This window comes from Talpa europaea (genome assembly GCF_964194135.1).
Source record: "Talpa europaea genome assembly, chromosome: X".
NCBI classification, from domain to species: Eukaryota; Metazoa; Chordata; class Mammalia; order Eulipotyphla; family Talpidae; genus Talpa; species Talpa europaea.
Genome location: NC_140081.1, coordinates 51,127,283 through 51,141,393, shown reverse-complemented (window position 1 = coordinate 51,141,393; position 14,111 = coordinate 51,127,283). Strand labels below are relative to the sequence as shown.

Here is a 14,111-nt window from a genome sequence, read left to right as displayed (position 1 = left end):
GGATTTAGTTTAAAATACCAGTTTTTATTTGTACAAATGAAGTGATTTTCAAACCTTAGTGTTTTATTCTGTCTTTCTAATAAATATTGCACTGCATAGATACAAGGTTACTTATTTTAGTTTTTGTAATTAAAAGTTTGTTTTATATATTCATTTTAATTTCCTTCTGTCGATTTCCTTAAACATTTTTTCTAAGATGGTGGGGTTACCTTAGGGATGGTACTTTTATGTGAAGCTGCTACATCTGACATGGATATTGGAAAACGAAAGAGTAAGTCATAATCGTATACTAAAATATAACAATTTGCCTTGAATACAGAGAAAAGAATACCCTCTTACTTTCTCTCTTATTTATAAGTACATTCTTGTACTTCTGTACTATTATAAAAATAATATATGCTAATTATAGAAAATGTGAGGGAAAATAGGAGCATGAAACATTTGGGGAGATAACTACCCCATTATTCTACCATTGAAAAACTAGTAATTTAAATATTGTAATATATTTATTCCAATTTTATAAAAAAATCTTTAAAACTATGCATAAAATTTTAAATCTTGTAACCCCCCCTTTTTTTAACTGGAGTTAATAACTAACTAATACTTTCCTTTCCATAATTTATAATTTATTTCTGATTTTCTTATGTGTTTAGTGTTTCATATGTTCTTATAATAAATACTTTAGTCACTGCCATGGTATATTAAGCTTTATCTTCATTTCATAGTAATTTCATAAGGTAAATTCCTAGAAGTAGAATGACTATATAAACTAAGGCTGTCTAATTCTTTCCCCAACTGATAAAACTTCAATTCCTACTAGTTGTATTTAAGCATGCTTATTTTATTGTAACTTTATCAGCGTTAGATAACCTCATGAAAAATGTGTGTGTGTGTGTTTACTAATCAGATAATGGGGAAATGTCAAATGATTTTACTTGGTTATTAGGTTATTGGTTAGGTTAAATATTTTCCTAAATATTTATTAGCCATTTTTGTTTTCCCTTCTGTAAGTTGTCTTTTTGTCTTTTGCTATTTATCTAGCAGCCTTTCTCATTTTCCTGTTGGTTTTCATGGATTTTTTTTTAAAGATTTATCTATCTATGCATACAAGAGCTGGGGCACAGGCCAGAGATGAGGGGGGTGAGAGGATTCACCAGAGACAGAGTGGGGAACAGAATAGGCAGACCGACCGAAGTACACTGCTGAGGGGAGCAGTGGGCGAGCCAGGAGAGGCCTGCTGCTCCATGTGGGCTGCTCCCTGGCTGGCCAGAAATTGAACCCGCACTGCAGTGACCAGACTGCCCCATAGGTTGCGTCCCAACCCTTGCGCCACCAGGGATGCCCTTCATGGACTTTTTATATAACAGAATATTCACACATTGGTATTTGTTGCAGAGATGCTAACAATGTAATTTTATTTTACCTACATGAAATCAGTTTATATCATAGTTTTCATTGTGCAGTTGAAAAGTTAAAGGTCATCAAAATTAACCTAGCTAAAGTTGGTTCATTTTTCTTCTAGAAAAAATATGAAAGAGATTTGGATTTCAAATCTGGGCAAACTTATTTTGCTGAATTTAAATGAAGTTTTATGAATTAGAAAAATAGAACTAGGGTCTCCCTGGTGGCACAAGGGTTTTAAGTCTCAGTACAATGAAGTGGTTGGCAGCCACTGCAGTATGAGTTTGATCCCTGCACAGGGAGCTAACCCACATGGTGCAGCAACATCTCCTGTATCACCCGCTGCTCCCCTCAACAGTGTATTTCAGTAGATTTGCCTGTTTTGCTCCCCACTCTGTCTCTAGTGAATCCTCTCACCACCCGCATCTCTGGCCTATACCCCAGCTTTTGTATGCATAAATAAATAAATCTTTAAAAAAAAAGACTTCTCCAATGAGCATGTGTTAATACTCAGAAAATATATATATATATATATATTTTAAAGATTTATTTATGCGTACAAGAGCTGGGGTACAGGCCAGACATGTGAGGAGTGAGAGGATTCACCAGAGACAGAGTGGGGAACAGAACAGGCAGATTGACTGAAGTACACTGCTGAGGGGAGCAGCGGGCAAGTCAGGACAGGTGTGCTTCGCCATGTGGGTTTCTCTGGCCAGCTGGGGATCGAACTTGGGCTGCACATGCTGCAGACTGCCTCATAGTATGGTGCTTAACCCCTTGCACCACCAGGGAGGCCCCAGAAAAAAATATTTTTAACATTTACATTTTAGCCCCTTATATTGTATGAAAATCAAAAAACAAATAGAAAAAATTCCCTAGGTATAACAAATCAAAAAAAAATTAATACTTGCAAATAAGTATGTTCCCTAGAACTTATATTGCTGTAGCACACATATTTTCCCTCTATGCTGCTTTCGCAATTCTAAGTCCAGGGACTTGGAGAAGTCCCATAACTTATAGTTATGGTAATCCATGCTAGAGCATTGTAGAGTCAGTATTTAAGTTAGGATGGTTATCCAGAGCATATGGGATTAGTGAAGAAAATTTAGGACTGGGAATTAGGGTCCATCCCCTATTATTCAAATGAGGAATCCATGTTGAATGAATTCCTCATAAACAGTAAGTATCATTACCTATGTGTGAATAAATTACTTTCAAGTGAGGCTATAAGAATGATATTATCAGAAGTCTTAAGTAAATATGAATCAAAAATACAGTAAAGGGCCTCCCTGGTGGTGCAAGGGGTTAAGCACTGCACTATGAAGCAATCCGTAACCTCTGCAACACCAGTTTGATCCCCGGCCGGCCAGGGAGAAACCCACATGGAGTAGCAGACTACTCCTGACTTGCCTGCTGCTCCCCTCAGCAGTGAATTTCAGTAGATCTGCCTGTAGTGTTCCCTGCTTTGTCTCTGGTGAATCCTCTCATCCTCCCACATCTCTGGACTGTGCCCCAGCTCTTGTATGCATAAAGAAATAAATCTTTAAAAAAATACAGTAAAGCTACTTTTTAAGGATTTAAGAGAAGCTTAATAAGTGGTTTTCACTAGTGTTTTCTAAAACTAAATTCTTCAGTGTGATGACTTTAAAGGAATTCATTTCATTCAACTGAATTGCACACATATATAAACAGAGATACTCTGTTATATTTATGCCCTGGTATTTAAAATGCTTAACATGTTCAGTGTGATGACTTTAAAGCAATTCATTTCATTCAACTGAATTGCACACATATATAAACAGAAATACTCTGTTATATTTATGCCCTGGTATTTAAAATGCTTAACATGCTCTTTTTACTGTTTTTCTGCAGTAATGTGTGTGGCAGGTATTGGACTTGTTGTATTATTCTTCAGTTGGATGCTATCTATTTTCAGATCTAAATATCATGGATATCCATATAGGTATGATTTTTATTTTTCATCTATTTAGTGGTTAACTGTACTTAAAATGATTAGAGTGAGTTGATATTGCTTTATAATATTTAGTTTATAATCTGAGTGCCAAATAATATAATTTCTATTCCTTTAACACAACATTGTCTGGTTGTACAACGAATCATGAGCACTTAAGGTAAAGTATATCAAATGATATTTCTCAGACAAATTCATACTTACTTTTAACACAAATTTTTGTAGATAATTTTGAACAATTTCCTAATTGATTTACTTCGTCATGACCCTCCTAGATCCTTTTGATCAATGAGTGGCATAATCTTTTGCTTTTTTTCTTCTAAATTTATTTGACCAAAATTTACTAAAACTTTAATTCATGACTTATAATATTCCAATTTAGTATTTTTATTCTTTTGTGTATTTACATTTTAAAATAACTTCTCCCCTATTGAATACTAACTGGAATGCAAGGGAATTCTTGCTGTAACTTCTATTACATATTTGATCACCAGGTTTGGTTCAGTTACTAATTGGTATCTCTATTTGGGACACATTTAAAATTGAGATTTTTGTCTATTTCCTTTTCTCCTGAGATCATCTCAATATCTGAGTGCTTTACACATTTTGTTACTGATGCTCAAAATTTATTATACATGTACCCAAATGCTCTTTATTCTGTTAACATCAAGATAATACATATTTATTCAGATAAATACCCAAGAAAGCATTTTTCTTATCAGAAGAAAATAAAAACATTAATTTAAAAAGATTTATGCAGGCCTCCCTGGTGGCGCAGTGTGTTGAGTGCAGTGCTGTGAAGCTGTCCGCAGCCTCTGCAGCACGGGTTTGATTCCCGGCCGGCCAGGGAACGACCCACATGGCGTGGCAGACCTCTCCTGTCTCGCCTGCTACTCCCCTCAGCAGTGTTTTCGGCCCGTCTGCCTGTTCTGCTCCCCGCTCTGTCTCTGGTGAATTCTCTCACGCTCCCGTGCCTCTGGCCTGTACCCGAGTTCTTGTATAAATAAATAAATCTTAAAAAAAAATTATGCACCCTCATGTTTATTACAGCATTATTTACAATAGCCAAGTTATGGAAACAATCTAAGTGTCCATCAATGGATGGATGAGTAAAATGTGTGTTTACAAGTGCACACACACACAATGTAATTTTATTCATCCACAAAAACAAAATCTTGCCATTTGAAACAATGTGGATAGATCTCAAGAGCATTCATTATGCTGAGAGAAGTGAGACAAGGAAAAATACCATATGATATCACTTATATGTGGAATAAAAACAAAAGTCAAGGGCCTCCCTGGTGGCCTAGGGGCTAAGTATCAGCTCTGTCACCACCATGGCCTGAATTCAATCCCCTGCTCAGGGATCTAACCCACATATGGAACAGCAGACCTTTCCTGTCTCGCCCGCTGCTCCCCTCAGCAGTGTATTTCAGTCAGTCTGCCTGTTCTGCTCCCCACTTTGTCTCTGGTGAATCCTCTTACCTCCCCCCATACTTCTGGCCTATACCACAGTTCTACACAAAGATAAATAAAATTTTTTTAAATGAAATAGTGCTTTTTCTAAAAAAAAAAAAAAAGAAAAAATGTCAAGCTCAAAGATTCATGTTTGCTAGAGGGCCGAGTTGGGAGATGGACAGATTAGGTAAAGGAGGTCAAAAGATACAAACTTCCAGTTACAAAATAAGTAATTGTGTGTGATGTACAGCTTTGTTAATATTGTACTGTATATACATATTGGGGTGCAGGTCAGAGGCACGGGAGGGTAAGAGAATTCACCAGAGACAGAGCGGGGAGCAGAACAGGCAGATGGACCGAAGATACTGCCACACCATGTGGGTTTTTCCCTGACAGGCCGGGAATCGAACCCACGCTGCAGAGGCTGCTGACGGCTTCACAGCACTGTGCCCAACCACCTGCGCCACCAGGGAGGCCCGAGACCAGATCTTAAAAGTTCTCATAGCAAGAAAAATTTGCTAACTATATATGGTGACAGATAATAACTAGACTTACTGTGATCATTTCATGATGTATAAAAATATCAAATCATAGCATTGTAAACCTGAAAATAAACATAATGTAATATGTCGATTATACTTCAATTTAAGAAAATAAACAGCATTTGAAATATCGGCAGGAAAAGCTGAGAAAATTTTAAACCAAGTAAATCAATCTTGAGCAAAACATCCATCACATTTACAAGCTGTCTTAATTAAAATCTTAATAATATTATCTGGAAAATAATATTTTTGAGAAACACTGAAAATTGTTTAGTAAGTTGTCCTCAGAGGATAGTGAAAATTCCTATAATTAGTATTGCCATTATTTATTTGAATATTATTGTTGTAATATTGAGGCAGAAGAGAAGAAACAATTTTTTTTAATAAGGAAGTTTGTGTTTTATTTTTTAAGATTTATTTATTTATATGAGAAGTGGGGTACAGTCAGAGGCTCAGGAGGGTGAGAGAATTCACCAGAGACAGAGCGGAGAGCAGAACTGCCAGACAAACTGAAGACACTGCTGAGGGGAGCACCGGGCAAGTCAGGAGAGGTCTGCTGTTCCATGTGGGAATCTCCCTGGCCGGCCGGGATTGAACCCGCTCTGCAGAGGCTACGGACAGCTTCACACGCGGTGCTCTACCTGCTGCGCCACAGGGGAGGCCCTGAGAAGAAACAATTTTATCAAAAAAAGAAACTTGAAATTATTTTCTCTAGAAAAATACTTTTTTTCTAGAAAAAAACTTTTTTTTAAAAAAAAGTTTGCTTCAGGCAGGTGTATATAAAATTGAGGAAATGCTAATGGTTTCTCTTTGATGTTTTCTATTTTTTTCCTTTGTTCTACAGTTCTTTGAAATGTCCTAAATAACTTTCAGTTCAAGCACTTCTTTTTGGCTAAGAGCCAAGTGTAAGTTTACCTTGGTATCCTATAGCTCCTGCTAAGATCTATAGGTTAGCTGAAGTTTACTTTTTTGAGCTTTATATACCTTTTAATATAAATATTACTTTTCCCCATGGTTTTCAAAATTAATGAAGAATTATACTTTTTTGAGACATTTAAAAATACCAGTCATTCCATTTTCTTTATATACCAACTGTTTTTTCATGTTCCCAGTTATCCCCCAAGTATATTTATTTTTATACATGATTGTTGTCAATAGTGTATATATGATATGGATACATTTTTCTTAACATTTTTTGGAAACATTTGTATGTTCTAAAATTTTTTTAATTTAAAAATGTACTAAATTATTAGAAGTAAAAGCTACTTTTCTTTCAGAGACTAACAGATTGATATATACATTTTGTTTCAGCTTTCTGATGAGCTAAAAGAATCACAGAGATATGTGGATACTGAAGCAATGGAAACTGAAAAATGAGAAAACGTGTATTTGAAAAAAAGAATGCAACTTGTGTCTTTTGTATTACCTCTTTTTTCCAAGTGATTTAAATTGTTAATCATTTAACCAAAGAAAATGTGTAGTGCCTTAAAAAGAAATTTCCTGTCAAAATCATGAAGTATTTAGATACCATTCTCCTCTTAACTCTCACTTCCCAGCAAACTTTATGTAAACATTTAATTTACATAGAATTATATATATTATAAAATTTTTAAAACAACTACTTCATTTTAATTAGAACAATGTTCAAAACTGCTTTAGTTAACTTTTGGTCATCTGATTTTATCTTATCCAAAGGTGAGGGAAAAAGTTCTGACCACAAATTCCTGTATAAGTGTGTTAGTAACTGCATCATGAATCCATTGTTAGCTTTTCCATTTTTGCTGGATGTGTATGCTTTGCACATCTTTCCTTTTGGGTAGAGAAATTATATGTATTATGTGGTCTTCTGAAATGGAACACTATCCTGCAGAGTTCATATCTAACCTTTAGAAAGCAAAAGTAGCCAGTCCTCTGCTACCCTCTCCTCCTCTTCCTTCTTCCCACCACAGTGCTATCTATGCTTCTTGATAGCTGTAAAAAATAGAACATATCTATAAATACAGGATTATGATTTCTGCATGAGTGTGGTGTTAACAATATCTTGAATTTGGAAAGACTTCAGGTTCAGGTTCCCTAGTTTTATTTAAAGGTGGGCCCACCTTTAATAAAAAATGTGGCCTAGTGTTTAAATCAGTCTAATTTAAGAATGGTCTAAAATGGTTTTGCAAATTAAAAATTGTCAATTATTTGATTTGTACCTAACAGGGGGAAAAAATAGACCCAGCTGGTTAAGTTGATTTCTGTATTAGCGTTACAACATATTTCCTTAATCCTTGTGCTTAGGAAAAGGAATCCCCTAGATAGGGAAAAGAAAATCATAAATACTGAATTATTGCCTATGAAGAAAAAGTGAACATTTCTTGAAAGCTGTTCTTTTGGTATTATTTTAGCCTTCATTCTCTTCCTTTAGTGAAAAACAGTAAACTTTTGAAGAGGGCTTGAGTTTTGTCTTTTTATCTATTAATGGAAATAACAATTTTATGCTAACCAAATTTCTGTGAAAAAAGTTGATGGTTATCATTAGATCTAGTTAGACCCTTCCCTATAGTTATGAAGAGTAATATGCAATGCCTCTATTAGGGAAATATGGGAATTAGGATTGTGAAAAAAATGTTTAAGAAGTGTTACATTAACATAATATTATGAATCCCTGCTACTTTGTACTATCTAATAACTTTCCTATGTGGTCTAGAAATTTTATAGAAAGAGATGAATTATATAATTGCCTATGAAGAAACATTTTATGTGGGGTTTTGTTGGTACATTTGGTGGGTAGGAGGTATAGTTGAACTTTGACTCTTTAGTGGACCCGCTTTTTGTTAATTACTCCCCTGTATATTGTGTGATTCTGGATTCCTTATCTACTGTTTTTGAATTTGTCTCAGGCCAAATAAATTTATGCTGTGATTCTTATGAGACTTGTATGAAGATGTCCAGATTTGTACAGACTGTCCGGGGGAAATACTACTGCCCATGTAATCTGTATAACTCCAGATAATTTGCTATGAGCATTGAAAGAATAACAGGTTTGGTTTTTTTTTTTTTTTTTTTGTATTTGTCTTGTCTCCCTGAGAGTGCATTCTTCTTTTGTAAGATAAAAGTTGCATTGTTGCTAAAATCTGTAGAAGCAAATTTACCACACTTAGAATAATGTTACTGTTATGGAAAATTTGAAATTAGCTTTCATCTGAAGTGCCTTAAGTATGCTCTTAACTTACTTTTCTAGTAATGGTTTAAATATCATTTCTTATGGATTTCTTAAATATTATTCAAAATGACACATTATGGTTGCAATAACCAAATGTCTTGCTGTTTGCTTTTTGACCATATAAATAAACTTTTACAAATCTAAGTTCTGAGTTTTTGTTTTGTTTTGTTTTTTTAAAGATTTATTTGTTTATTTATTTATACAAGCACTGGGTACAGTCAGAAGTGCGGGAGGGTGAGAGAATTCACCAGAGCCAGAGCGGGGAGCAGAGCAGGCAGAAGGACCGAAGTACACTGCTGAGGGGAGCAGCGGGCAGCAGGAGAGGTCTGCGCGCCATGTGGGACCCTCCTCCGGTGGCCGGGGAGCAGCCAGGGATCAAACCGGCGCTGCAGAGGCTGCGGGCAGCTTTGCAACCCAGCGCTCAACCGCTGCGCCACTAGGGAGGCCCCTAAGTTCTGAGTTTTTGATTAACATCTAAAGAGGAATACATTTAAGCCATTAATCTGAAATTGTAATGTTAGGATATTCCATCCTGAAATTACTAAAGCTATTATTGTCCTAAGGACAGTGAATTTGATAGTTTAAGAATTTTGTTAGGAATTTTTGAATTTTTAATACAGTTCAAGTCTGCACACCTGGTTCATTTCAGCGCCTTCACTGCCAAACTTGGGGGCAGGGACTGCTTCAGTTTCTCTCTCTTCTCTTTGTGATGACCAAGGTGTACAAGTATCTGCTACATTTGACTTTAAACTTCATGTTATCCTAGTTTTTCTTGACCTTGATGGACTTGGCATTCTTTTTTCCGGGTGTGAACTGAAAGTCCTTGATTTCCTGAATATTGCAAGGCATGGATATGGGGCATACAGGACTATGTGCCACTGGCACAGCCACTGGCAAAAAACAAGAATGGAAAAGAAATACAGATTAAGAATTTGATAGGAGCCCTCCCTGGTGGCACAGGCGGTTGAACACCGCACTGTGGAGCTGTCCGCAGCCTCTGCAGGGCAGGTTCGATCCCAGCCGGTGGGCAAGAATCCCACACGGCAAAGCAGACCTCTCCTGTCTCACCCGCTGCTCCCCTCAGCAGTGTATTTCGTCAGTCTGCCTGTTCTGTACCCCACTCTGCCTCTAGTGAATCCTCTCACCCTCCTGTGCATCTGGCCTGTACCCCGGTTCTTGTATAAAAATAAATCTTTTTTTTAAAAAAAGAATTTGATAGGTTGGACCTCTCTGGTGGCACAGGGGTTAGAGTCTTGGCACTGTCAAGCTATCACCAGTCACTGTGGCATGAGTTCAATCCCTGGAAGGGGTGCTGGCCCACATGACACAGCAGACCTCTCCTGTCTCGCCCACTGCTCCCCTCAGCAGTGTTCCTCAGTGGATCCACCTGTTCTGCTCCCTGCTCTGTCTGGTGGTCCTCACCACCACCCGCACACCTCTGGCCTGCACCCCAGTTCTTCCATGCATAAATAAATAAAAATGAATCTTAAAAAAATTTAAAAGGGCCTCCCCTGGTGGCACAGGCAGTTGAGTGCAGCGCTGTGAGGCTGTCTGCAGCCTCTGCAGCACGGATTCCATCCTAGCCGACCTGCAAGAATCCCACATGGCGCAGCAGACCTCTTCTGTCTTGCCCACTCCTCCCCTCAGCAGTGTATTTCAGTCAGTCTGCCTGTTCCGTTCCCCGCTCTGTCTCTAGTGAATCCTCTCACCCTCTCACGCATCTGGCCTGTACCCCGGTTCTTGTATGCATGAATAAATAAATCTTTAAAAAAATTTAAATGAATAATTTGATAGGTTAAGTATCCTTAAGTATTTATAAAGGGAGATACGCTCTTGGCTTCCATACCTAGCCCTTCATTAATGTTGTCACTCATTACTTTAGTCAGAATAGCCAAGATTAGTAGATAAACTGCTATTTTCAATGGTTGATCTAGCCTTTAGCTCCATGTGCTCACTTCTCACATGCCGTTTATGCCATGTTTCTGTGCTATAATGGTACACAAGAAGAATACCCTAGCCAATGCTGTCGAGATGCCAAAATAGAGGAAAAGGTCAGATTCTTATTAGGCTGTGTTCTAAAGTCATTGTCTGTTTCTCAACTGTGATGAAGCATGGTTACATTGAAGAATGTTAAATCATTAATGATCGTAGAGTTGGGAAAATTGTTGTGAACCTCTCAAGAATGTTAAATAAGTGTGGAGTGAATCAGTCCACCAAGCTCTGATGTGCAGCTCATAGATCTAGAAAAATGGCAGAAAACTTATTCCCATGCTGACAGTTTGAAATCTTTGTACTGACAACCTCAGCTGGCAAGATGGACCATGAGGAAGCAAGATGAAAGTACACAGGAGGGATTGTTTTTTTCTAGAAAATCATGCCTCAATGGACAAAAGGAAAAATATAGTTGATCTAGCTTTTTTTCCCAGTCAGTGAACACTGAGTCTTATGTTAGTCCCTTTTGGTAATAATTGATTTGGAACAGTCACACAGGGCCTCCCCGGTGGTGCAGCGGTTGAGCGCTGGGTTGCAAAGCTGCCCGCAGCCTCTGCGGCGCCAGTTCGATCCCTGGCTGCTCCCCGGCCATCAGAGGAGGGTCCCACATGGCGCTCAGACCTCTCCTGCCGCCCGCTGCTCCCCTCAGCAGTGTACTTCGGTCCTTCTGCCTGCTCTGCTCCCCGCTCTGGCTCTGGTGAATTCTCTCACCCTCCCGCGCTTCTGACTGTACCCAGTGCATGTATAAACAAAACAAACAAACAAACATACAAACAAATAAATAAAACATGCCTCTATTAAAAAAATATATATTAAAAATAAATAAATAAATGAAACAGTCACACAGACATCAAGTTAATCGAGACTGCACAACAGTACATTTGCAAACATGAAGTAGAAATAAAGCATGATGGTAGATGGGGGACGGAGCAACATGGTGGCGAGGAGATGCTGCGAGTAAGATCTCCCATTAAAAAAAGTTAATAGGGAGGAAAAGCGGCAGGTCCCAGTGAGAACTGGGACACGGAAGATAAACATAAACGGACGACTCCAGCAAATTACCCGAAGAAAGTGGCCATAAAAGAGGCCTAGAAGGGAGGAAAGCGCAGAACCCTGCTCCCCTCCCCCACCCACAGAGGCGGCACTCTCTGACCGGCAGAGAGGAGGAAAACAACAAACCAAAACGGCCAACAAGAACAAATGACGCAGCAAGCGGGACTGTGAGTGGAAAGGAACTATTGCAGCCACCACACCCCGTGAACGGGAGCTGAGACGAACCCTGCAGGATTTGCTGCGGCGGTGAGCGAACGGCTCCGGGCGCCATTAGAGAAGAACAAAGACCCCGGGAGACGTGCACACAGCCCGGGCAGCCCGTAAGCTTGCGCGGAAAAGCGCTGCGCTGGGCGCGCTTGAAAAGCAAACATGGACCAGGATCGCAGCGGCCCAGGTCCCCGCGCCTGCGACCTAGGCTTGCGGGGAGACGATCAGAGGTCCTCACTGAGGTGAAGGTCCCTCCCTGAGTGAGCAGGAACCAGGCGCCCAGGCACGGGAGCGGTGCAAAAGGCGCCATTCCCGCGCCACTGAACTGGGCTACAGCCCGCGTCCTGGACCTGAGGGCTTTGAACTGAGACCCGGGGCACGAAAATTCGGGGCGTGGGTTCTCCACGACGGTGGGGCACAAGGCAGACACAGCACCCCAAAGCTGTTGAGGTGTACCCTACCATTCCCACTCTGTTCCCTGTCCCACGGGGTGGGGGGAGGCGAGAAACAGCCCCCCAAGGACAATAGGAGAGATCTCTGGCGCCACCTAGCGACCAGGAAAAAAAAGTCACTAACACCCCATAGAACAGGAAATTTCTTAAGACTGCTTGAAAAGGGCAGAAGGCTTCTGGAGGACCCAGTGGCCAGCCGGGAAGTTAGCCCACGCCAGGCCCCTTCCGACCAGCAGTCTGAGCCCACAGAGGGAGCAGGCACCCACGTCCGGGGCAGACCGGGTGCGCAGAAGAGTATGCCTGAAACCGGAGGCGCAGGGACTGCATCCCGCTTCGCCATTTTAGAACAGGGACATTTCTTCAGTAAAAACTGCCTAAAACCAGCAGAAAGCTCCCCCAGAAGACAGAGATGGCTCCTGGAAGAGCCAGAGGGGAGCGGAGAAGTTCACCCAAGATGCCAGTCAGTCCGAGCAACACAGTGTCCCAACGCATACGACAAATTAGAAAACAGACAGTAGGGAGTAGAAGAACCACACGCAACCTAACAACTCCTCAGGAAAGAAGCACACCACAAAAAGAAAACCACTCCCCAGATTGCAACGACAGCAACTTGGAAGAACTTCTGAGCCTTCCAGAAAGAGAATTTAAAACTGCCATGATTAAAAAAGTGATAGATCAGAAGAAGGAAATTGAGTCCCTAAAGAGGGAAGTAAAAGAAATGCAGGAGATCAAAGAATGAATGGAGGAACTAAAGAACTCTGGGAAAAGCAATGAAAGCAGAATAGGTGAAATGGAAGAGCGAATAAGTACTCTTGAAGACACAGAAATAAAAAGAACCAAAACAGAAAAGGAAAGAGAAGTATGAAGGAAAAAGAATGAAGAAAGACTTCGGGAACTATCTGACTCCATGAGGAAAGGAAATATAAGAGTTATAGGAATTCCAGAAGTAGAGGAGAGAGATGTAGGAACAGAGAAAATATTCATGGATATAATTGAAGAGAACTTCCCAAATGCGAAGAAGGAGCTGAAAATTGATATACAAGAAGCAAGAACACCACCAAACTTCCACGACGAAAGGAAAAACACAGCAAGACACATAATAGTAAAGCTCCCAAGAATCCAGGACAAGGAAAAAATAATGAAGCTGACAAGAGGGAAGAAACAGATAACATTCAAAGGAAAACCAATCAGGCTGACATCAGACTTCTCCGAAGAAACACTACGGGCAAGGAGAGAGTGGAGGGACATAGTCAACAGACTCCAAGAAAACAGATGCCAACCAAGAATACTCTATCCCGCAAAGCTCTCTTTCCTCCATGAAGAAAGAATATGGACCTTCCCAGACAAAGAGAAACTCCGGAATTTCATTACGACTAAACCGCCACTCCAAAAAATACTACAAGGAATCCTAAAGCCAGAACCTCAGAGGGACGAATAACAACGAAAGAAGACCAAAAAAAAAAAGTTATTAAAAGAATAAATGAATAAATTCAAAGGAAAGACAAACATAATGGCAAATACAGATGCTAACATATCAATATTAACTCTAAATGTAAATGGACTAAACTCTTCAATAAAAAGACACAGAGTTGCAGCCTGGATTAAGAAACAAAACCCAACCTTTTGCTGTCTCCAGGAAACACATTTAGCTACAAAAGATAAAAATAGTCTCAAAGTCAAAGGATGGAAAACAATCCTACAAGCAAATGGGCCAAAAAAGAAAGCAGGAACAGCTATACTTATATCAGATAAAACAGACTTCAAACTCAAAAAAATAAAAAGAGACCCCAATGGTCACTACATTATGATTAAGGGGACAATACTTC

At 39.5% G+C, this 14,111-nt stretch overlaps 1 protein-coding gene and 1 pseudogene across 2 annotated transcripts in view; one reads left to right on the top strand and one right to left on the bottom strand.

The window, feature by feature from the left end:
* Positions 1 to 3,392, top strand: part of MAGT1 (magnesium transporter 1) — a gene marked incomplete at both ends in the record, with an annotated part of 43,881 nt that extends 40,489 nt beyond the window's left edge. Inside the window, 2 exon segments of the mRNA XM_084258936.1 lie at positions 197 to 271; positions 3,274 to 3,392. Of these exon segments, the coding sequence (XP_084115062.1) occupies positions 197 to 271; positions 3,274 to 3,392 (194 nt within the window).
* A 5,695-nt stretch (positions 3,393 to 9,087) lies between these two features.
* Positions 9,088 to 9,430, bottom strand: LOC311187833 (large ribosomal subunit protein eL38-like; annotated as a pseudogene). Its single transcript has one exon. The product of its transcript is annotated as a large ribosomal subunit protein eL38-like (transcript).
* Positions 9,431 to 14,111: the final 4,681 nt, after the last annotated feature.